The sequence below is a fragment of the Mus musculus genome, chromosome 17, assembly GCF_000001635.26.
Source record: "Mus musculus strain C57BL/6J chromosome 17, GRCm38.p6 C57BL/6J".
Classification (NCBI taxonomy): Eukaryota; Metazoa; Chordata; class Mammalia; order Rodentia; family Muridae; genus Mus; species Mus musculus.
Genome location: NC_000083.6, coordinates 3175073 through 3199064, shown reverse-complemented (window position 1 = coordinate 3199064; position 23992 = coordinate 3175073). Strand labels below are relative to the sequence as shown.

The window sequence follows — 23992 nt, the reverse complement described above, 5'->3', positions numbered from 1 at the left end:
CATGGCTTATACAATAAGTATACATAGATACTACATACATATTGTTCAGACTGCATGGTTTTTATATCAAATACAGGCTTTTCTCAGCACACAACTATTCATTGTTGTTAAAGGGTAATGAGAAACTTCAACAGCTAAGTACATACTACTAACAGTTCAGTTTTAAGAATTTGTAGGTTAAAAAAATACAATTCCTAGAACACTGTTATCAAACAAGTAAGTTTTATTGGCATCTAAAAACAAAATTCACCCAACATTGAAACGTCTTTGAATGTTTATGTTGTTTGCTTTTTTCTTTTTACTTATTGCAGTATGAGGAACAAATCACACACACTTACTTTGGAGTAACAGAGACCATCGTGGAGATTTTTACAAAATCACTTTTTAAAATCTCTGTATTATGCTCCTCAAGAATCTAGAGCCAGTCCTTGCATAAAATGTCATAGCTTTGTCTGTCTCCTTAAAATCCTGCAGCAGCCTAGAGTTATGGAGGAAATGGGCCACACCTTGCTGTTCTGAAATATGTCATTGCCATACCCAACCCAATGACAGCGTCTAAAACCTTCTCTTCCATAGGAAGTCTCCGACAAGCCGTTAGCATCTCCTTGACGTTAAAAGAATCTGGGGCAACATTTATACGTTATCAGAAAAAAAAAGTGTTTACCTACCATGTTCATATTAAGAACAATGTCTATACAAGTCAGTTGTACAATTATTTTAAGAGAAAGGTGAACATGAACATCAGATTAACTTAGTTCTGGTAGATAAACATGAACAAGTGTGGTGCAGTCAGCCATTAACCTCTTACAGAGATGACAACTGTACAAAAGGTTTCTTTTACCTACTGAGTGATGTTATGTCCCCTCAGTCTCTGTGCTTTCTACCACCGCTTCACTCTCTACACCAGCAACTGTGCCGCTCTCCTCCTTGTCTACGTCACCTGAAGACGCCAGTTTCTCATAGAGTTCAGGGTCCTTCTGTACTGGTAAAGGCGGTGGCTGAGCATGTCTCTCTGTATTTTCACCATTAACTTGAGGCACATTATCACCTTTCCGTTGAGAAGTGGCCCCTTCGAAATAATCAAAAACCCGAGCATGAGGAGGGGGAACCCAAGTGTTTTGAATTCTATCTCGTCCAAGACGATTTCCATTAATTTCTCTGCAGAAATCAAAATCTCTGTCATCCCTATCCCTCTGCCTCTCCCAGGGTCTTCTGCGGTCATCAAAATCTCTGTGAACTTCTTGACCAAATCCTCTGTTCCAAGGACCACTTCTAGGATCAAATCGGTAATTTCCAGCCCGAAATCTACCTCTTTCTTCATGTAAGCCTTTTGGACCACCAAAGACAGGCAGAACTCGATGCTCTCTCTCATCAAAATCTCTAGGCCCCCAAGGCTTCTCTGGGGGAAAGCCAAAGTGGTCTCTTCGACCAAGGTGGTCTAGACTTGGCCTCACAAGATTCTCCCTCATGTCCACAGGAGGTCTTCCAAAATGATCCCTAGCATCTAATGGAGGCCTTCCAGGGCCTTCTCTGGGATCTAGACGTCGCCCAACCACATCCCTAACATCCACCTGAGGAGGTCTGGTAATGCCCTCCCTGGTTTCTATAGGAGGAAAGCGGTAATCTCTATCCCCTTCCTGCTGAATATTGTCATTCCCAAGTGGTATTCTTTTATCTGGGTTGGGAACATTGTCTATACTTGGTCTTCCAGGGGCCAGAAAAGGTCTTTCTGGCTGACTGAAAAGATCTCCTGGAGGAAAAGGTCCGCGGGGTGGAGGATGAAGAGCTGCATCAAGTACCGATGGGGGAGGGATACCGCGTTGTGGTGGAATTCCAGGCTGTAGTAAAGGGAATCGTGGCCCGGGAGCCTGTGCTATCAGTCCTGGGCGAATGTCTAACATTGGCAACGCGGGCATCCTTTGAGCAGGGATGGCTAAAGGTGGTAAGTTTTGAGGTCCAATTGGTGGCTGTGTTCCCAAAAGTCCAGCAGGACTTGTAACATTTGGTGGCTGTAGTCCTACAAGTCCAGAGTTGTTAGGCAAGTTTGGAGGCAGTACCCCAAGAAGTCCAGAGCCACTGGACACATTTGGTGGCTGTATGGCCAAAATTCCAGAGTTATTTAGAATATTTGGTGGCTGGGCTCCCATAATTGCAGCACTGTTGGAAACATTAGCTGGACGAACCCCCAGAATTTCAGAATTACTTGATACATTTGGTCTCTGCACGCACAGGATCCCAGAGGTGCTTGAGGCCCCAGGCGGCTGTGCTAACATTGCAGCACTACTTGGAATATCACTTGGAATCACTAAAATAGAAAGAGAACAAACCATCTAAAGTAACAGTTTCTGTATTGTGAAAAGGAAAGAAATTATTAGTGCTATAATCCTGCTAGTGAACTTTAACTCCCTACTCAAAGACCCAGGCTTTACCAGGTACAGCATGACCACCACACCTCAGATGGTTCAGAGGGAAACACAGATTAAAACCCCAGTGCAGCTGCAGACTAAAATACTCGGAACAAACATGTCAGGTTTATTTGTGTGTGATTCTCCACAATTAAGATATCAAAGAGTGGGGCCATTAAAAAAAATTGCTGAATGCTTTTGCATACCATTTCTAGGTAGACGATACTCTGGTACAGTGCTTGGCACGAGCTTTCACCTCTTACCTTCCTCTAAATAAACACTTTATGTAATCTTATGCTGACAACACCCAAGAGCAGCACCATACACCTCCAAATGGTAAGTGCTGGGTTTTAATGAAAAGGTATCAAAACAAAAATCAGTATTATCCCATTTGTAAATTGTCTTAACAGCATTGGACAATAAAATAATGGACCATGTGCATGCTGGCAAACACCTACCACTAAGCTGTCTCCAACCCTTATAATGGCTCTTCTGGAAATAATATTGCAGGGCATGGAGAGAACAGAGGGATCACTGTCCCCCTAAACAAAACAAACTCCCTGGATTTTACATGCATACCGCTCTAAAGTTTAGTACTAATCTTCAGAAAAATAATTATGAAGTTAATTTCATGTCTAAGGTTTTGGTCACGGCTTTTGTTTTTACCTGGTCTTGTGTTCTCACCAGAAGGAATCTGGTGCTCTATAAGGTGAGGTACTTTTTCTTCAGGCTCTGCTTTACTGGGAGGATTAAAAACATTTCCAGCTGGTAGAGTTGAAGGAGCAAGACTGCCAGCAACAGAACCACTTGGTAAAACCAGGCTGCCAAATCCAACATCTTTCACAGCTTCAGGGGTCATGGACAATGGTGGTTGCACTAAAGCTGTTTAAATCAGACAAAAATTTATTTCAGACTTAATCAATCTGTAAGCTAAGTTTTCTGGTAACTCTAGTGTTTACTTAGTGGCATCCCTGCATTACTAAGCACATTGTGCAATAACCAATGCTTAAAATGACTAGTCATAATGAGGCAGCTCAGCAATATGTACAAGGCTTCACTCTTCTAGAATAAGAAAACAATTTTATAAGATATTTTCACCAAGAGTCTGGAACAGGAGGACTCCTTGTAACACTTAAAAAAAAATCTAATTTTCTAAGAATGCCAGCTAAGTGAATACTAAATACACAGAAATGATTAGCAGACAGACATGTAGATATCAGAATGAAAGTTTCTGGCCAATGTTCTTGAAATTACAACGTGTGTGTGTGTGTGTGTGTGTGTGTGTGTGTGTGTGTGTATTGGGGTATCTTTATATTCACATTACTTTCTTTAAGTGAAGGTTAATTAGGCAAGATGAAGTTTAAATATAAAGCTATAAACTCTATTCCTAAGCACTTGGTAAAAGAACAAAACAAAAACAAAAAAACTCTCTCTCCATGTACATGTAACCTATACACTAAAAGGCAGAACAACAGGGACCTAACACACTCTTAGAAGGTCTAATTCAGTGGGAGTTGTATAGAGAACTGCTGGGTCATCCTTGGACACTTTAAGCAAGGGTATCCCCATCCTATTCACATCAGAAATACCTGGATAAATGGTCAGTGCACTCCAGAGAAGGAACACTGGAACAGAAGACTATGGGAATCAAGTGAGACAAGAATTGCAGCATAATTCCTTACTATAGTTATTAGAGGCAGGGCTCTTTGGATAGAGAATTAAAAATCAGCTTCTGAACACTGAAATTTTCAGAAGAATTGAAAGTTGTCTAAATAATGAGGAAAACATTTTAAAACATAAAGGAAATGGATTTAGATTTTTAAGAAATTAATAGACATCTTTATTTATTATATGTACTCTCATAAAAGGTCTTTTTAGAATCTAATTTTTAAAGCAGGATTGTCCAAAATAACCAAATGCTTGCTCAGAAACCCTGTGTTTAGTAACAGGAAACAGGAAATAGAAAATTAAGATACTTAAATGTCTATTAGTATTTGTTTTTGTAATCTTTCTGATTAGTATGGCAACATATGCACCTTGAAGGCCAAGAAGGCAGCAGAGAACCTAGTTTCTCCAGAAGTCTGGAGGGCAATACCATCCGTTTTATTACTTCCAGTGTCTATGACTCAGTAAGGGGAGGAGGTAAATATTCATTTCAGTGGGACAACAGAGAGAAGTATAATAAAGTAGCTAAGTAAATCGCTCTGAAACTTACACTTGAAGCTATGTTTCATCGTGCACATTTATACTTTCTCTGTTCAAAATACATAATAATCCCCAGCTTTCCACCCAATAAAACCCTCAGAGCAAGCAACCCGGTAGCCTGACTGTGGTCTGCTAATGTCCTTTGGCATTAGAAGTGTCTAGGTCAGACTACAGTGAGACACAGTATGGCTTGGGGACAGTCAGGCTGAAAGACCCAGGACCCTCTCAGAAGCAAGGGTGACTAAGTGCAAGGCACAGAGAAGCAGCACAGGCGAAGGGAAAGCATCTCAACACAGAACAGAGAAGGCAACTGATAGGAAGCAACGTGTTGGCCCATTAGTGCACAGATAAAACATGAAAACACAAAGGGCCGTGGGGATCAAGGAAGAAAATAACAGAACCTTTCCTGCCCTCCGACACCTGCTACTACTGGAGTCCCACACTCCGAACTGTGCACTCTGGCAGCTAGCGAAGGGTTTGTTTGGTATCTATCTTGACCTTCCTGTGCTCTACACTGCAAGATGACTAATCACCATCACCTGGCAAGTTTTCACTACATCTACATTAAAACCTTAAGAAAGGAATGCAGAAGGAAGTACTACTTAGAAAGATAACTAATTTGCAATTAATAATGATAAATGGATTTAACTAACAATAATCAACAAATACAAACAATTAAAAACTTAACAGGCAAACATTTATTTCAATGGTTTCATTGCAATACCTGGATATCCTCAATCTTAACACTGTTAAATAAGTTAGCAAACCATAGTATAAATTATGTATCAGAATTATACCTAAGGTATATAGATAGTCAATCTACTCTGCCTAGGTCCACTCTAGTGGGGATGGTAATAAGTGGAGATGATGTTCTGGCACAAGCCAGGACAGAGGCACACAAATAATTTCTGTACTTTCTGCTTGGTTTTGTTAAAAAGTATCTGTTTATTCAAAATGAACAGAAAGACACTAGTGAGATATGGTACGAGTCTAGGACATGTTGCTGTGTCCTTGTGGGGAAAAGGTGATCCATGATATAAACAAACAAGTCCTTGGCACTAACTTCCACCTTACAGCAGTCTTGTATCTAGAAAGCAGCTGAGCAGCAGGGCTCTAGAGGAAGACATTTACAGTAAACGCAACCAAGCAAAATCACAATGACAATGGATGGCTTCTCTTGACTAAGGGGAGCAGGTTATGCAATGACAACTGAGACTATATATGAGTAAGAACTGTGAGATGCTGTCAATGTTCAGAATCATTGAACACATGTTCGTTGAAAAACCAGTATTTTATAGGAATGAGCACAAACATACAAGACTCCCTAGAATAAAACAGACTTTGTAAATCACTTTGTAAATCAAAAACTCACATGTTGGTACTACCGGTGGGATTGCAGGGGGAGGTACCACAGGTGGGGGAACTGGAGGTGGCATAAAACCTACATGGGAGAAAAAAAGACCAAAGTAAAACAGCACAAAGAAAATTACTGGTTTTAAATCAAAGGTTTCAGAAGTTCTAAATGAACATCCACATTGTCTTCCTGTTTTCAGATGGGGTTTTCACTCTGCTGCCCAGCTGTTATGGAACCCATGGACTAGGTCATTCTCTTCAACTTCCTGAGGAATGGGGACCTCAGTGCTCCACCAGACCAACAAAACCTTCGTTTTAAAATGGCCTCTATTACCATGCTGATGGATCCGTGCATTATTTTCCAATTAAAAATGATGTCTATACATACTTTACTTGATTCCCATAAGGCAGATAAAGCAGTGATCCTGATCATAACATTCTATTTATTCACTCATTAACATCCTGTGAAAAGCTCTGTGCTACTGATATGTATCACAAGCTAGGGAATCAGGCTGTTATGTAGGAATGCTGATGGCAAGGAGAGTGCTCATCCTCCTGGTCATAGTAGGTAGCACACTGCTATCCACCTGCCTCACTTTACTTCTTTAACATACTGCATTATTTACCACTAGGTTAACATATTTGTTCATTTTAGATTTTATGTTAAATTCTATTAAATTCTTGAATAAATCTTAAAATTTAATGACATTTTTAAGATCCTACTGACCACATGACCAAATTATAAACCTGCTGCTTTGCAGTTTTTTTTTTTTTTTTTTTGGTTTTTCGAGACAGGGTTTCTCTGTATAGCCCTGGCTGTCCTGGAACTTACTTTGTAGACCAGGCTGGCCTCGAACTCAGAAATCCACCTGCCTCTGCCTCCCGAGTGCTGGGATTAAAGGCATGCGCCACCACGCCCGGCTTGCTTTGCAGTTTTTAATAGTGTCCCTATTAAGTTAAATAAGGAGGCTGAAAGGTGTGAGCCAACAGATGGAGAGTCTGGAGAACAGACACTAAGGTTGGTTCCGTCCTGTGCTGAAGTCTGCAAACCACTATATGGAACTGAGGCCGCAAAGCCAACATTCACAATACTCACAACATTCACTATAGAGTTAAAAGAGTAAGATAGAAATTCCTTACCAGGAGGTGGTTGTGAAGGGTTAAAACTTGCTCGTAGAAAAGGAGGTGGAGGGATCGGGTTGAATCCAGGAGGGGGGACAGGCATCGACACAGGAAACGCTGGAGGAACTAAGCTAACTGCAGGAACAGCTGGTGCTACAGGAATCTTTGTGAATAGAAAATGTCTGTTAACCAGTGTGCCCACCAAAAGTGACTATACAATACGGATTACTATACACTCTTTAAAGCAGGAAGTAATGAATATCATTACATCTGTCCTTCTCTTTTTGTGTACTTTTTGCACACAGTGTTTAGTCAATAGGTAGCATACCTGAGACTGTAAGCAACCTCCTATAGTCAGCCGGCTTGATGCTCAGCCTTCATTAGCACCTGCCTGCCAGGCTACTCTGGGAAGCAAGGCAGTAGCAGCTTTCCATGGGCACCCAATTCTCAAAACTTTGTTTTCTAATCTTAACACAATTATCTTTCATTCATCAGAGCTACAAAAAGCCCAAAACATCTCTCCAGCATGGCTTTCCCTTGCTCCTGACCCTCAAATGTTGTCAGGTCTGCTCAGCATCTCAACTTCACTCCCTAAAGAGCACTTCAAAGGTCTCATGCATAGCATAAAATGAATTCCCAACTGTTATTCCCAAGAGAAGTCTTCTTGCATCTTTTTCTATTCTCGGAAAATAGCACTTCCCATACTTGTAATTTCTTGGAGCAAGTATCTTTGTCTCCTTTTTGCACAACTCCAAATCTAATACACTAGGCAGTCCCAATGGCTGTACCCTCTTCTAAGTCATCTCCTACCTGCCACCTCTCCTCCCTTTCCTTACGTCTTCTCCATGTCACATTCACCTCTCATCTAGATTGCTAGTTATTTTCAGCCCATCTCTTCTGTGATATTTGGTGTAGCCTGTTCACTATAAGCAGTATAGTGAATAACTTAACAGGTCATTCTCTGACCCTACTCCTGCAATGGTTCCCTTCACCCAGAATGACAGAGGCATTTCTCTGAGAGCTGACCTTACAGGCATGAGTCAAGCACTCTCCTATTGTGAAGCACTCTCCTATTCTCCTACTGCTCTCCTATTCCTTCAGCTTTGATTCCTCAGATACAGAAATGGCTAATTTCGTCACCACCTTTACGAGCTACTAAATCAGCTAGATGTACCCTATGCTAGCATTTTAAGATGGCACACAGCTATGCAGATATTCGTGAGCAGCACATGCTCTTTTTCCTACACAGAGGACCGAGTCCTCTCTTCACATGTCCAGTCTCCCTGGATGACAGTGAAAGCTGCGCATTTACCACTGATGGACGCTTCCCAAGCCCCGGGGCTCCTAGAGCAGTGCATGACTGAGCGTATGAATACACAAACATTTAAGTATAAATGACTTTTCAAAATGATTCACTAAATCCATTAAAATAATTTTATTAATCTAATAAAATTGTCAAATAATAGTATTGATAGAAATCTGCTACACAGAAAGCATAAATCTAGAGAAAATCCTCCAAGTCCAAGGGCACTGCAACCTTCATGAATTTAGTACAGTAACACCATTGCACATGCAGGACATTTTTAACATCTAAAAGACAACAAGCTATCTGTCTAATGTGGATAGCAGCCTCCAACTGTTATACAAGAATAAAATCAGACGGGAAGATGCAAGGCTACCAAGAGCAGCGAGCACTGACCTGCAGCATGGCGACAGGAGGAGGGAAAACCTCTGCCTGTGTGGTGACCACTGACTCCTTCTCAACTGGAGCTGGACTCTGTGCAGTCTGCACTGGCTCTTTAACAGGTTCTGAGGCTTTCACAGTTTCCCATTCTAAGCAAAATATTTGAAATTGATTTCCTTTAAACACAGCTTTTCAGTTCATTTTCCCATTTACATTACATCTAAACCCCTGGCAAATTCAAAATTTTACATACGAGATAAAAGTGACAACACTAAGCTGTAACAGTGACATTTCATACAGGTTTCCTGATTGAATAACCAGCCCTGTTCTGTACACCATCAAGCACAATTGATGAAGAACTAATGCAGAGAAATATTCCAAAGAAGACAAGAACATAAGAAATGGAATTAGTTAGGCATGTGGCACATATCCACAGCCCAGCACTTAGGAGGTCGGGGCACTAGGACAGGAATCTGAGGCCAGGCTGGGCAACATGAAATCCATCACCGGCCTCCATCTTTTTAGAGCAAAGAACAAACATGACTAGCTTTTACTTCTCTGTACATCTGCCTTGATCTCCTCTGTTCAACATTGATTAGGCTCTAGTGCGCTGTTTCCAAAGTGGACACATGTCTCAACTCTTCAGCTATACTCCACCCCACGGACCTATACATCCTTTTACAATTAACACACCCATAGCTGACTGCACCTTGCTCCCTCTCCCTCTCCCTTCCATTCCCCTGCCCCACACTGGTCTTATCATGCAGCCTGGGGTTGAACTTCTTATGTGAACCAGGCTGGCTTCAGATGCATAGAGAACACATGTCTTTCAACATCAAGGATTGAGCCATGTGCATCACCATACCTGATCTGTGATCAATTTCTTCTCATACCAACACAGAAGTATTATACAGTGTTTTTTTATTATTTGTTTCTTGAGTAGAATATGGTTTTCCCAAGTACAGAGTAAAGATTCTATGGACCAGGTGATCTCTCTGTTCTAACTATACTTGCCACTGTAAATAGAGAGAGAGAGAGAGAGAGAGAGACAGGGAGAAGAAGGAAGAAGAAGGAAGGAGGAAGAAGAAGGAAGGAGGAAGAAGAAGGAAGGAGGAAGAAGGAGGAGGAGGAAGAAGGAGGAGGAGGAAGAAGGAGGAGGAGGAAGAGGGGGAGGGAGAGGGGGAGGGGGAGGAGGAGGAGGAGGAGGAGGAGGAGGAGGAGGAAGAAGAGAAGAAGAGAAGAAGGAGAAGGAGGAGAAGGAGGAGAAGGAGGAGAAGGAGGAGAAGGAGGAGAAGGAGGAGAAGGAGGAGAAGGAGGAGAAGGAGGAGAAGGAGGAGAAGGAGGAGAAGGAGGAGAAGGAGAAGAAGGAGAAGAAGGAGAAGAAGGAGAAGAAGGAGAAGAAGGAGAAGAAGGAGAAGAAGGAGAAGAAGGAGAAGAAGGAGAAGAAGGAGAAGAAGGAGAAGAAGGAGAAGAAGAAAGAAGAAAGAAGAAAGAAGAAAGAAGAAAGAAGAAGAAGAAGAAGAAGAAGAAGAAGAAGAAGAAGAAGAAGAAAAGAGGAGCAGGATGAGGAAGAAGAGAGAGGAGGAGGAAGAAGAGGAAGAAGGGGAAAATGAGTTCTAAAAAATATGTACACAAGCAAGTATGGCTGTGGTCCCACAGAGCTACTTTTTCAGAACATGCCATTGGTAGACTCCAGCCCAGAATGTAGGCCATGGGACCCTGTGACACATTTGTCAATGATGACTCTGCTTCACTATCATAACATCAGTTCCTGAAGAATCAACCTGCCATAGCAGAAGTTCAGACAACTAAAAGGACTGTCCTAGGAAAACAGCCATAGGGCACAGAAAGCAAATAATAAATTTCGGTGATCTATCTGGTGGTCCTGTGGTTCAAACCAAGGGCCTTGCTTATGCTAAAAACATGGCCTCTACATGAGGGCCATCTCCAGGCAGAAGGCACTATTATCAAAGAGCTGTCTGCTTATGATCCTAAGCAGGACAACTACCTGGAAAGCAGGTACCTTTGATAAGAGAGCTACGATAAGAAGAAACAAAGAACATACTGTACCTTGCACTAATCCCAAATATTAAGAATTTTCCCTTCTGGTTGTAGCTGTTAATACTGCTATCTTAAAAAAGAGCAGGCCATATAATCATTTGGTTATAGGCAAAATATGAAGTGTTAGTATTATACCACAGCAACCGAACCTGCTTGAGAGTGTCTGCCACTGTAAGAAGCTTCTAGAACTCACATTTTCCACTTAATATTTGTGAAATTAAAAATACCTCAAAAAAGCCTCCCTGGTGCAAAGCTTTCTCTTAAAATGTTGTCATAAAAGAAAATAAATGCTACATGTGCAAGCTTTCATTCAGTACTTTTCTAAACAATTCCTTGACACCTACAGAAACATACAACGCTGAATAGGCAACATCAGAAAAAGCATCTTTTTTTTTTTTTAGTTCTTGAAGCCAAATGCAGGGAATAAGTACTGTTCCCTCTGCTTCCCAAACATTTCTTTTACCCTTCTGATGTGTGCTGTGCTCTTACCAGCATTTACAGTCTCCTGATCAATCATGCCGCCCTCTGCAAAGCCATCCAAGTCATCTACTTTCACTTTTTCCCAGGGTATATATGTGACGCCAAGATCCACATCCCAGAACTGTTTGTATTCTGTCTTTACACCTTTGTTCAAAGCCCAGGCAATCTATTGGGAAAGGAGAGAGGAAAAAAAGGAAGATCACAGTCATACTATAATAAAAATAAAGTTTGAAATCATATTTAAACAAATACAGACAAAGTTCACTTTTCTTGAGTACTTGTTTAAACTTGCATTGGGGATTTGCAGTGGAATATCTGTTTCCACTTCTTATCCAATCCTAAATAATTCATTTAAGGAGGTAATACAGGAGGTCTACTTTTTACAATAGAATCTCAATTCCACTGGCAATAACTAGGATGGTTAGCAGAAGTTTAATAAAGCCCTGTACACAATGCCAGTGCACATAAGCAATACTGAGTTTACATACACACAGTCAAGCAATGGTAAAAGATGGGCACACACGCTCTATAGAAATAGAGTTCAGAGTTTTAATTTAGGTGTAGAAGCTGACTAAATGCATTCTGTCTAGATCAGTGGTCCTCAACCTTCTTAATGCTACAATCCTTTATTTAACACAGCTCCTCAGGTGGTAACCCCTAACCTTAAAATTATTTTGATTGCTCCATCATAACTGTAATTTTGCTGTTATAAATCATAATGTAAATATCTGTGTTTCCAATGGTCTTAGGTGATCAAAGTGATTGCAACCCACAGGTTGAAAACCAGTCCTCTAGAGTCAAATGAAACTGAGTCAATCACAGAAGGAACTAGAAAACAATAAATTCTCTCTCAATTTAAAGACTAAGAAGAAAAAAATGCTTTCAAATAAACTCTTTAGAAGAAGGCTGGTTTCAATAAGAAAAAAATAATATAAAGAAGGGAGAAAAAGTAAATAAAAGACAAACCTAAATAAAAAAGATCTAACCAAAATGGGGCCTGAGCTGGCACACTTGTATAGATGTGAACTTAAGGAACAGACAATCTCAAATTTTAGCTATTAAGTTAGTGTACTTATTCCTAATTATAACTCAATAATACTGAACTAAGCTTGCTGGAAACATTAGCGATAAGGTTGAATGTACAGCTTAGTGTAAGAGGGTGTACTTAAGCTGGGCAATGGTGGCGCACGCCTTTAATCCCAGCACTTGGGAGGCAGAGGCAGGTAGATTTCTGAGTTTGAGGGCAGCCTGGTCTAAAGAGTGAATTCCAGGACAGCCAGGGCTACACAGAGAAACCCTGTCTCAAAACCACCACCACCACCACCACCACCACTACCACCACCAGCAGCAACAAAATTGTATACTTAAATTAACATGTTCAAAGTACCCAAGGAGCTGAAGGGGTCTGCAACCCTATAAGTGAAACAACAATATGAACTAACCAGTACCCCCAGAGCTTGTGTCTCTAGCTGCATATGTAACAGAAGATGGCATAGCTGGACATCAATGGGAAGAGAGGTCCCTTGGTCATGCAAACTTTATATGCCCCAGTACAGGGGAACGCCAGGGCCAAGACGTGGGAGTGGGTGGGTAGGGGAGCAGGGCGGGGGGAGGGTATAGGGGACTTTAGGGATAGCATTTGAAATGTAAATGAAGAAAATATCTAATAAAAATTTGAAAATAAATTAACATGTTCGAGGTCCCGGATCTGAGCCACATCAAGAAGCAAAGAGGCGGAAATGGATGGAAAGAACTAGGGTATTCTAATGGTGTAAACAAGAAAGCTCACATGACCTTGTCTATGAAAAATGTGTGACTGTGACATAAGAGGCTGAAATGTTACTCATCAGTCTACCACAAAGTAAATCACAAAAACTTACCTTAATGACCTTGGAACCAATTTTATAGGATCCTGAACTCAGTTTCTGAAGAGCCCGAAATGAATCTTGTCGATGAACCATGCAGACATATGCACAGCCCCTGGGTGGAATCATCTATGAGAGAAAAGTCCTTTCTTTACAAAGAGCAGAAGGATGGAAATTCATTCCTATATTTGCTTCTCATAAAACTGAATATGTATGATAACCGACCAAACCACCAAATTAATTCTCTTTCTTTCTCTAACTCTGTTTATTGATACAATGCACATGCAATCTATTATTCACTTTTAATAAGCCCCATAATCCACCCTGATTCGGCTTCCATTCTAAGCCATAATAAAGGTGAAATGTTGAATACATGTTATTAGTTCCTCGCCTACAGAAACAGAGCTTACTACTGTAACAAAAAACCATTTCTCAGCTGGCAGGTAAAACGAAAGAAAGGGAGGGACAAGACAGGGAGAGGAAAGGGCTCTTGCTAACAAACACTTAGGGCTTGAAGAAATTAGGTGAGGTGCCATACTGCTATAAAACCCCTAGGAATATTTTGCAAATTCAGGAGCATAGCAAACAGAAGACTGAACAAAGTGAACAAATCGTGTCCAGCTGAGAATCACCATGTCGGACACGTCAGACTCAGCGAGGATCACCGGTGAAAGGGAAGTAAAGAGAGTGAAAGCCCACACTGTCAGTGCTCAAGAGATACTCACATTAATGGATTCAATTTGTCCAAATTCCTCAAAAAGGTTGGTTAAATCTTGCTGTGTAGCCTTCTTGTCCACTTGGCCAACCCAGAGAGTAGTGCTGCATACTGTCAGGACAGAGAAGCAGAGGACTTACACATTATGGACACAGTGGCCTGGAGCATTACTAAGAACAAGAATTCAAACTTAGCATTTAGACAACCTGACAGCTACACACAGATAACTGCTACCTTTAAAACTGACTGAGATCTTAGTGTCCATTTACATTTCTACAGACCCAACTTCCTGCAAGTCATCAACTTGTGAGTTGAACCACCTGTCAACACCACTGTCCAACCACCAGAGAACAATGGTATATCAAACTGGAAGAAAAACTTTCAAAGCCCCCAGCTGATTCTAAAGTACGAAAGTTTTGAAACTACTTCATACCTGTTGACCTTCTTAATATCTTTGTGTTGAATGACTCAGTGGATATTTCTCCCTAATACAGAGATAAATCTGAAACCTCTATGAGCTTCCTGTTCCTTAAGGAAATGATACTTTGCAGAGAGATAGGGAAGGAAATGGATAAATCAGGGCACTCTTTAACTTGCTATGGAAGAGTTGAAGATGAACTGAACAGTACTTCTCTGTGTGCACACTCATGTGTATGCAGAAGAGCACGGACTTATTGGAAACTCAGCACCACACATGGATGCACACGACCTGAATTCTGTCCTCATGACTGAGCAGCAAATGCTCTTGACCTTCTGCCCTGAAAGCACCTTCTGTTTAATGCACAAAAGTTGGGAGGAGACACTGTACTGTTCGTGCTTCTTTAATACCTTTTCCAGTTGACACATTTCCATGGTGCTAATGTACTGCACCTAGGGTTTCGTCCATGTCATTTCCCAGCACTTTAATCCTGACAGCAAAGGTCTGAAACAGGCTTTCCTAGGGCTAACTTAACCTGCAGTGTGATCCTTGACAAGCTCACTAACAGGAGTCAGAACTCCAACGTCTTTCAGACGCAGGTAACAAAGACGTACTGACTGCTAGTTGCTCTTTACCTGACAGATTTTCACTGAGTGATTCTCAACTCATGTTCCACTCATGCTCCATCAAAGTCTGTAACTTTGTAACATTTTACATTAAACCCTGCTCAGCAGATAAACACTTACTTTGCCAAGACTTATAACCTGAGTTTGAGCCTTGAAGCCTACATGATGGAAGGAGAGAACTGTCTCCTCTAAACTGTCCTCAGACTACATACATGTATCGTGGCATACAGAACCATACACATGCTTATATAGGAGACAGACACACACAGACACACAGGGAGACATACAATTTTGTAAAAATAGATCTTTAATGTAAGAGACCACAAGACTGCTTTTCCCAAAGTCTAACATGTCACACAGGCTTAGTCTTTAGCCCATAGTACCACTGAAGAGTGGTGGACTTTTAAGAACTCAAAGGGGGCCTGTTCTTCAAGGAGCTTACTGTCTCCATTCTACCTCGTTCTCCTTTCCAGTCATAATGAACAGTCTGAGGAGCAGGAACATGCAACCTTAATTGAAAATACGGAGCAGAGTCAACCTTATTGACTGACGTCATAGTGACAGAAAGCTGCTCCACTACCATGCAGTGCAATGCCATGTAAAAGGCTTCATGAGGCAAGTCCCAGTGATTTGGATGTCAACAGCTTTCAAGTTTTATCACCTCACAGTAACACCTCCTGCCTCATCACACTATCCTGGAGACTCCAAGAGCTATGCTAACATGTTTCCTATTTTTTACAATGCTGCTCTACAATTTTTTTTCCTAACAAGTCATTATGATTCTTCTCAGTCCCAAAGAGAGGGAGCACTTGATTCTTGGGGCATTAATCTGTTCATGTCCCTGAAAGCACTGTATTCTACAATCTGTGTCCAGGAGCAGCAGTGAGGAACATAACCACACTTTCAAATGTGTTGAAAGAAGAGCAACCAGAGGAAACGGCTTCTGCTTCTGGGTGAAGAAAGTCTTGAGATACTAAATGGAAGATACAGTCATCACTGTGCTTGCTGAACTTTTAACCAGCAATAGAAAATAAATTCATTATGATTTATCCACAAAAGAAAATGAAATTCTGATGCTTGTAGAACACCCATAAGCTAGGGGAAATCATACCACGGGAAACAAGCCAAGACAGACACAAAGCATGGCACGTCTCAGACTACTAAGTAGAAACTAAAAAGCTGATGCTACAGAAGCAGAGAACCTAAGAGAGGGGCAGGAACCTGGAAAAGGCTTTCTTCGAACGGTAAGAGGCCCTAGCAGGAGGAAACTAGCCTGCAGTGCATACACAAATACATGTACACAAGTCTACTTGGGGATATGTTTAAAACTTCAGAAGAGAGATCAGGAGAGCTCAAGGGTGGGTTATGGGAAAGACAACATGAGTCATGAAAGAAGATAAAAGTGTTTGGTTTCTTTGTTTCAACTCCACCACAGTGTTTGTTACATAAATGATAACTGCATGCATGCAACTTTCTATGTTTACAGCAGTAGGAAGAACCCAGCACCTGCTGATCCTGGGAAGGCAACTAACTGTGGAGGCTGTGGCTTGATTTCTAATGCACTAGCATTACAGCAAAAGGAACTAGACACAGCTACTCACTGATACATCTACTGCACTGAGCTGTTTAGAATGTGCTGTGTTTTTTTTTTTTTTATATTTTCTAGAGGAAATACCTAAGTTTCTACTTTTTTTCTTTGAAGCAAAACTGTATAAAATTATTCTACCATAGTGTTACTTAACATGTAAACTGCAATGCTGTGTGTAAAATGAGCTGCAGTTTTTATCGAGGAATGCCATTCTATAGCACTGACTACAACTAAATAATAATTATTTCAGTTTTATATATGTCAACTGCCTAATTTAATCATTACATGATATATGCATGTATAAAAATACTATATGGTACCTTGTAAGTACAAATAATTATAAGGTGTCAAAAAGAATACATTTGGGGGACTAGAGAGGACTCAGCAATTAAGAGCACATGCTATTCTTATAGGAACTCAGTTTTATTTCCTCCCACTCACATGGAAGTTCACAGCTGTCTGTAACTGCAGTTAAAGAGAAGTCAATATTCTCTTCTCATCTCCATATGCACCAAGCATGCACGGGCGTGTGCATACATACATACATGTAGACAACTCACTGATATATATATATATATATATATATATATATATGCAAGTCTTTCTTAAAAAACACACAATTTTTAAAAGAGAAAAATGGATCCCATGCCTGTGCCAGCTGGTTTTTCTATTAATTTGACACAAATTAGAAGCATCTGAGTGAGTGAAGGGAACTTCAACTGTGAAATGCCTTTGTAAGATCAGTCTGTAGGCCAGCCTACAGAGCATTTTCTCAAACACTGATTGATGTGGGACAGCCTAGACCAACAAGTTTTCAACTTGTGGGTCACAATCCCTTTCACAGAGCCTGCATATCAGATATCCTACATATCAGATGTTGACACTACAATTCATAACAGCAAAATTACAGTTATGACGTTAGGGGTCCCCACAACATGAGGAACTGTACTAAAGGGTCACAACCTTCGGAAGGTTGGGGAACCACTGCTCGAAGCTATGGTGCAAAGAGGGCATTTCTGTACAGTGCCTGTCTGTACAGTGCCTGTCTGTACAGTGCCTGTATTACCTGAGAGTGACAGCTGGGGTTAACAGAGACCAGAACAGCTATAAATGAAACCTTTGTTTGGCCATAATAACTGGTGCTGGTCACGTAAAATTGAGAAATTAAGAAGAGGCCAGCAGGAGCTGGAGAAACAGCTTAGGGGTTTAAAGTACCAGCTGCTTTTTCCGAGGACCCAGGTTCAACTCCCAGCGCCTATAACCATTGATTGGTTCACGACCATTTTTAACACCAGTTCCAGGGGATTAGAAGCACTCTTCTGACTTCCATAGAATTAGGCACAAAAATAGTGCACATACATACAGGCAAAACACAGATACATGTGAAATAAACAGTTTAAAAAAAAAAGGGGCTGGTGAGATGGCTCCGTGGGTAAGAGCACCCGACTGCTCTTCCAAAGGTCCAGTTCAAATCCCAGCAACTACATGGTGGCTCACAACCATCCGTAATGAGACCTGACGCCCTCTTCTGCAGTGTCTGAAGATAGCTACAGTGTACTTACATATAATAAATGATAAATAAATCTTTAAAAAAAAAAAAACTTTTTTAAAGGGAGAGACCAGCATCACCAAAATAAAATCTTCTGAGAAATGCTTCCTTGGAGCTAGCACACAAAAGCTGTATTTTAGAGCAAGCCAAGACTGTCCCTTGTGGTAGTAGCCAAACCTGAGAGTGTAAGAATATAGTGGTTTTGAAGGCATAAAGAGGTCATGGAGAGCAGCTAAGTCTTGGCACTGTGTGTCAGGGCTCAATTCCCTGAAGAGAGCCCAGGGGAGGGTATTGGGGAAAGCTCAGCATTTTGGAGATGCCAGCACCATGGGATAATAACCACAAGCAGCAGCAGCAGCAGCAGCAGCAGCAGCAGCAGCAGCAGCAGCAGCGTGGAGTGCAGCCAGGCTGATCATAGGAAACAAGCTGTGTGTGCTGCACAGGGTGGAGCTGGAGGAGACTTCAAGCTCTTTGGAGGATGCCAGACATTGGGCACTGAGCTATTTATACAACTGAAGTTTAATTTTGCCTTATTCAGAGTTTGACTGTGCCCTGGTTCTTCCTTCTTTAAGTAAGAAACTAATTTATTTCTGATTTTATAGAAGCCCACAGTTGAAACTTTTGGATTTTTAAAAAGATTTAACATTTTAAGCATTTAAATTTGTAAAGACTGTGAGACCACTAACGGTTGTTAAGGTTTTATACTATAAAACTAGTATTGAGATTTTGGGGACATCAAGGCAAGGTTATACTTAACAAATGACGTGTTTGAGTCAAGCTAGAGCCATCTGAGAGGAGAGCCTCAACTCAGAAAATGCCTCCGTAAGATGGGGCAATCCTATAGAGAAATTTCTTAATTAATGATTGCTATGGGAGGAACACCTTTAGGTTGAGGGTCCTGGGTTCTGTAAGAAAGCAGGCTGATCAAGTCATGAGGAGCAGGCCAGTAATCAGCACCCTCCATGGCCTCTTTATCAACTCCAGCCAGCCTTCAGGTTCCTGTCTTGACTTCCTTCAATGATGACAGTGATGTGGAATGTTAAGAAGAATAATCCTTTTCCTTCACCATCATGCCATGGTGTTATATTTCAGCAACAATAAGCCTAAGACAATGCTCAACAGTATCACAAAGTAGGTGAGAAATAAGTGGACACAAGGTAAATGAATAATTAGCAGCCCTATTAATAAAGGAGAGCAGAGATGGAGAGGAGAGATTTGGAGGCGCGGGGGGGGGGGGGGATCATCATCTGAGTTTTAATTTTGTCAACCAACACTAAAATATTTAAATTTGGCCCTTTATAATGAGGAATAAATAAGATTTTCAGAAGTTGCACTAGCTGTTAATGATGGAGAAGGTTCTAGAAAGATATCAAGGTCTACTGAAATTGCAAGAACTTACAAAAAGATGCCATTTCCTTAGATTTTGGGATCCCAAGTCTCAATATGCTCTAGCAATTCCAAAGGAGGGCTTAAATTCACTTTCCAAGAGCCACAGAAAAAGCCTAGGATTTGTGTGATCCCAGTGCAAAAAAGTGCACACACAGATATCTATAACAATTACTCATGCTGAAGTAAACTTACTTGAAGACCAACAGAATATACCACAAGTCTATTTTAGCTCTTGGGCTCTCAATCAAGTGCTTCCCTGCTCACCTGGAGTCTATCAGTTCTCCCCACAAACAACAATGGATTAACCCTAGCAGAACTTGAGAGGAAAATAACTCTCTTTGTTGTACTTAACGTGATCCTTACCCTAACCAACTCCTGAAGCAAACCCTATCATGACTGAATCTATTCTAAGTACACAAAATAGATTAAAATATAGAGGAAAATGGGTTGTACGGCAGGGATTTCTCTTCCTGTACAAACCCCACAAGTTTCTAATTTATTTAACAATTACAGTGAGGCTGGGCTAGAGGGTTAGCTCAGTAGTACACTCTGTACATAGCAGGAACAGAAACCTTGACTTGAATCTCCAACACCACATACACTCAAATGAAAAACAAAATATATAAAAATAAGTATATAAAAATACAGCAAAGTATAGGTATCTATGTGGACCTATTAATCCTACAGATTTGAATACTCATAACTGTACACCTACTACTGACAGTTGTCACTGTGTCATGTTACAAATATTAGCCTGGTGTGTTTCAAGGACCCTTGGTCAAGCCATACTTTACAAATTGCATTAAACACTCTACAAATATCTGCTAATCTGCTTTTCTTTCACAAAAACCTGAGTCAAAGCCATTTAATTGCTAACAAGTCTTTCCCTTTTCAGTTTCTTACTCTGAAAATAAAATTGGGTAAGATATTTTTATAGTACAAAGCTAGCTGTTTGTGTGTTCTGTAGAGACTAGAGACCCACCTCAGGTGGTTCCTTGAAAACTGTCCTGGGCTCTCTTGTTGTTGCTGTTGGTTTTGAGGCCGTCTTTTGCTGGCCTGGAGCTCACCACATTGGCTACACTAGATAGCCTGGAATCCACCAGTGTCACATTCCTATTACAAGAGTTACACACCTTTCCAGGGTTTCCTGCTGAGGATCTAAGCCAGGCCCTACATCTCTGCAGCAAGCTCTGCTAGCTAGAGGACTGTTTTCCGACACTGACTCTAGAGAAGTTTAACACAAGTATGCCACTCACCACTTAGTGTTTTTGACCTGACAGGAGGCAAGCCCTTTTTCTGGCGCTCTTTCTCCCTTTCCCTGGCTCTGCGCTCACTGGAGTAGGAGCGTGAGGCTTTTCTCTTTTTCTCTCTCGAGTGGGACCGAGACCGCTTCCTGTGCTTTCGCTTTCGGGACCCAGAGCGTGACCTGGACCTTCGTTTTCTTGGTGACCTACAAAAAATAATTATTTTACTTCTATTGACAGTATTGTCTTTCAATTTGAAATGAATGAAAAAAGGCATTTGGCATTCGTCATATTTAAACACCTTTTAAACTATCCTATAGTATAATCAACTATGAAACATGTTCCACTGCAGTCTGATGCTAAAGATGCCCACATTACTAACAGAAGCTAGATGAAGAATTCTAAGTCTGAAACTTTATCAACTACAACAACTATAATCCAAAAATCACAATCTTGTAACAACAGCTGTTATTGTTACATAAAGTACTCAAAGAACAGGCATATGAACAAAGGCTATCTTCTGGTTTTAGTTTTCAATTACTTTTCCTGAGACAATTTTTTAAAATTCTTAAGTATTTCTTTTAATCTTGATGCAAAGAACTAAAGTATACATTTCTATTAAATATTATTATAGAACCTTGATCGAGATCGTGAATGAGTTCTTGATCTTGAGCGAACAGCTACTTTCTTAGCTTCTGGTTCAAAGATCTCCTCTTCAACAACATCTTGCCCTTCATCAATATCCATATCCTTGAAAGGCAAAGGTAAGGGCATATAAAAAGTCCAGTTAAGATTTAACATACCAGTGCAGTTTTGCCTTTACTATACAGCATTAGTGCCTCACAGAGGTGGGAGTATAAAAGACACCCAAGACAAATGACATTTAGGCTACAGTACAGTTACAAGAAACCTTACACAGTTAAAGGACTTTGAACAATTTTGTTTTGTTTAGTTTTTCAAGACAGGGTTTCTCTTTGTAGCTCTGGCTGTCCTAGAACTCATTCTGTAGACCAGGCTGGTCTCGAACTCATGAAAATAGGTTTGCCTCTGTCTCCTGCATGCAGGGATTAAAGGTGGGCACCACCATGGCCTGACGGACTTTGGACCTTTATGACTCAGAAAACAGTGACTTTTACCTGTTGCTGAATGTCTATGGAATCATCTAAATTTGCTTCAGGTTCCAGAAAATGCTGTTGGCTACTCCCTTGTGAGGGAGAAGCTGAGTGCTCAGACCCAAATGTCCCCTCCTGGCTATCTTGAGGAGTTACCTGCTGAGAACAAACAAATGTCTTGAGACAACATTCTTACAAATGAAAACTTGAATACAGCAAGTATCGCAATTAAATGCAATTAAATGAACACCCCCACCCCCGTCATATTCATGACAAAGCATTCCTAGAGAAATCCATCTGAAGTTATACTTTAAATGAATCCAAATCTACTTTTAAAAGGAAAAGTCCCATAGAGAAGGTATTACATGTATGTGTATAAAATGGTTAGATGATGTAAGTCTCAAAAACTATTGCAGAGTAATACAGAGATAATACTTAATGATAGCATATTAAATTAACCTACAACTACATGACTAATAAGTATCAATGAAATTCTCTAAAGGTCCAATTAAAACCTTATATTCAAAATCTTAAATCACACATTACTCGCTTAGAGGCAAAACAATACCCAAAAGTCACTACCAAAATTAGTGATCTAGCAAAACTATTCCTAACTAAGGTCTTCCCAACTATGTTCTCTAAGAATTCATAAAACAGTTAGGAAATTCCCTGTGACGGGTTACATTTTAGTACACGTTGAGGAAACAAAGGCAAAGAGAGGAATACCAAATGTCTCCATAGTCCCAATACAGTAACAGTGTGTATATTAGTGATATCCAACTAGCTACTAAGATAGTACTTAGGAAGCTTTGCCCCTGGAGTCATTAGGAGTGTGCATCCTGAATGTGAGCGGCCCACAGAGCACTTGGTTCTGCCTCACTGCATCACACCATCTCTACAAGCTGTCTTCTTATTCAAACACCTTAGAGAAAAATTGCTAATGCAGTCAGAGAATAAATGTGTCAGAGTAACCATGAAGTTGATTAGCCTTAGAAATTTTTATCACCTTAGTATATGTATTTTTCTTTTCCTTCCTTCCTTCCCCCTCCCCCTTCCCCCCCCCCCCTCTTTCTTTCTTTCCTATATGTGTATACACTGTAGCTGTCTTCAGACACTCCAGAAGAGAGCATCAGATTTTTGTTACAAATGGTTGTGAGCCACCATGTGATTGCTGGGATTTGAACTCAGGACCTTTGGAAGAGCAGTTGGTGCTCTTAACCGCTGAGCCATCTCACCAGCCCGTATGTGTATTTTTCTATAATAAAGAGTTTTGTGAATGGTTTATTTCAAGTTCAGAATGTGAGTATTGACAAGATATTTTAGTGGGTAAAGGCACCTGTCAGCAGGCCTTAGGACTTGAATTTAACCCCTGAAGCTGTCACCTAAACTCATATGCGCACCACCAAAATTAATGAATCAAAAAAAAAAAAAAAATTTAGTCAATACTGTGCTATTTACAAAAGTGAACTTACAATAGCTACAATCTGAATTTACAACTCCATTTAATTCTCGTGGAAATTACCAACATGGTAACACAGTTGGTATCTTGAGTATATCTGGTTATTTTATACACTATTACAATAAAATAATTTGATGCAAGATTGGGATTTCTATAGTGTTTCAGCCACATTAAACCAGTTGACATAATAATTTGTTTACAGGGAAATGTAGAGTACATTACTCTTACAAGTAATATATTTTACAACTAGGAGAAAAGACAGTATCATAAAATTCAGGGCAGAATGTTAAATAACAATTGTTAAGATCCTTAGGATCTAAGAAAGAAGCAGCTTTGTTTCAAAGTTGACAAATATACATTAAGCAAAAGTCATGGCAGACCAACTGTCTCCTGAATCATGACAGAACCCAAAAGGTATTAAGTATAACCTTTGTTTTTTTTCCCCCTAACTTCATAGTAATTGCTGTCTGTCTGTGCAAACACACATGCAGTGCCTAAGGAAGTCAGAAGAGAGCACTGGATCCTGTGGGACTGGAGTTACAAATGGTTAAGCACAGATGTGGGATTCTAATCTGGATCCTCTGGAAGAGCAGCCAGTATTCTTAATCACTGACCCACCTCTCCAGCCTCAGGTTAAGTATGCGCTTCCAGAATATATCAAACTCTTTTCACGCAATTCTAGCTGAAATACTTAAACGGTACAGGAACAACAGAACT

At 40.5% G+C, this 23992-nt stretch overlaps 1 protein-coding gene across 1 annotated transcript in view; it reads right to left on the bottom strand.

The window, feature by feature from the left end:
* Positions 1 to 205: 205 nt before the first annotated feature.
* The window catches only part of Scaf8 (SR-related CTD-associated factor 8), an 83888-nt gene continuing 60101 nt past the window's right edge, over positions 206 to 23992 (bottom strand). Inside the window, exons 10-20 of the mRNA NM_134123.3 lie at positions 21841 to 21972; positions 21342 to 21454; positions 20717 to 20910; positions 13901 to 14001; positions 13191 to 13304; positions 11320 to 11476; positions 8785 to 8918; positions 7104 to 7248; positions 5983 to 6051; positions 3072 to 3287; positions 206 to 2305 (exon numbers count right to left, since the gene is read on the bottom strand). Of these exons, the coding sequence (NP_598884.2) occupies positions 855 to 2305; positions 3072 to 3287; positions 5983 to 6051; positions 7104 to 7248; positions 8785 to 8918; positions 11320 to 11476; positions 13191 to 13304; positions 13901 to 14001; positions 20717 to 20910; positions 21342 to 21454; positions 21841 to 21972 (2826 nt within the window). The 3' untranslated portion in view covers positions 206 to 854. The remainder of the gene's footprint in view (positions 2306 to 3071; positions 3288 to 5982; positions 6052 to 7103; positions 7249 to 8784; positions 8919 to 11319; positions 11477 to 13190; positions 13305 to 13900; positions 14002 to 20716; positions 20911 to 21341; positions 21455 to 21840; positions 21973 to 23992) is intronic.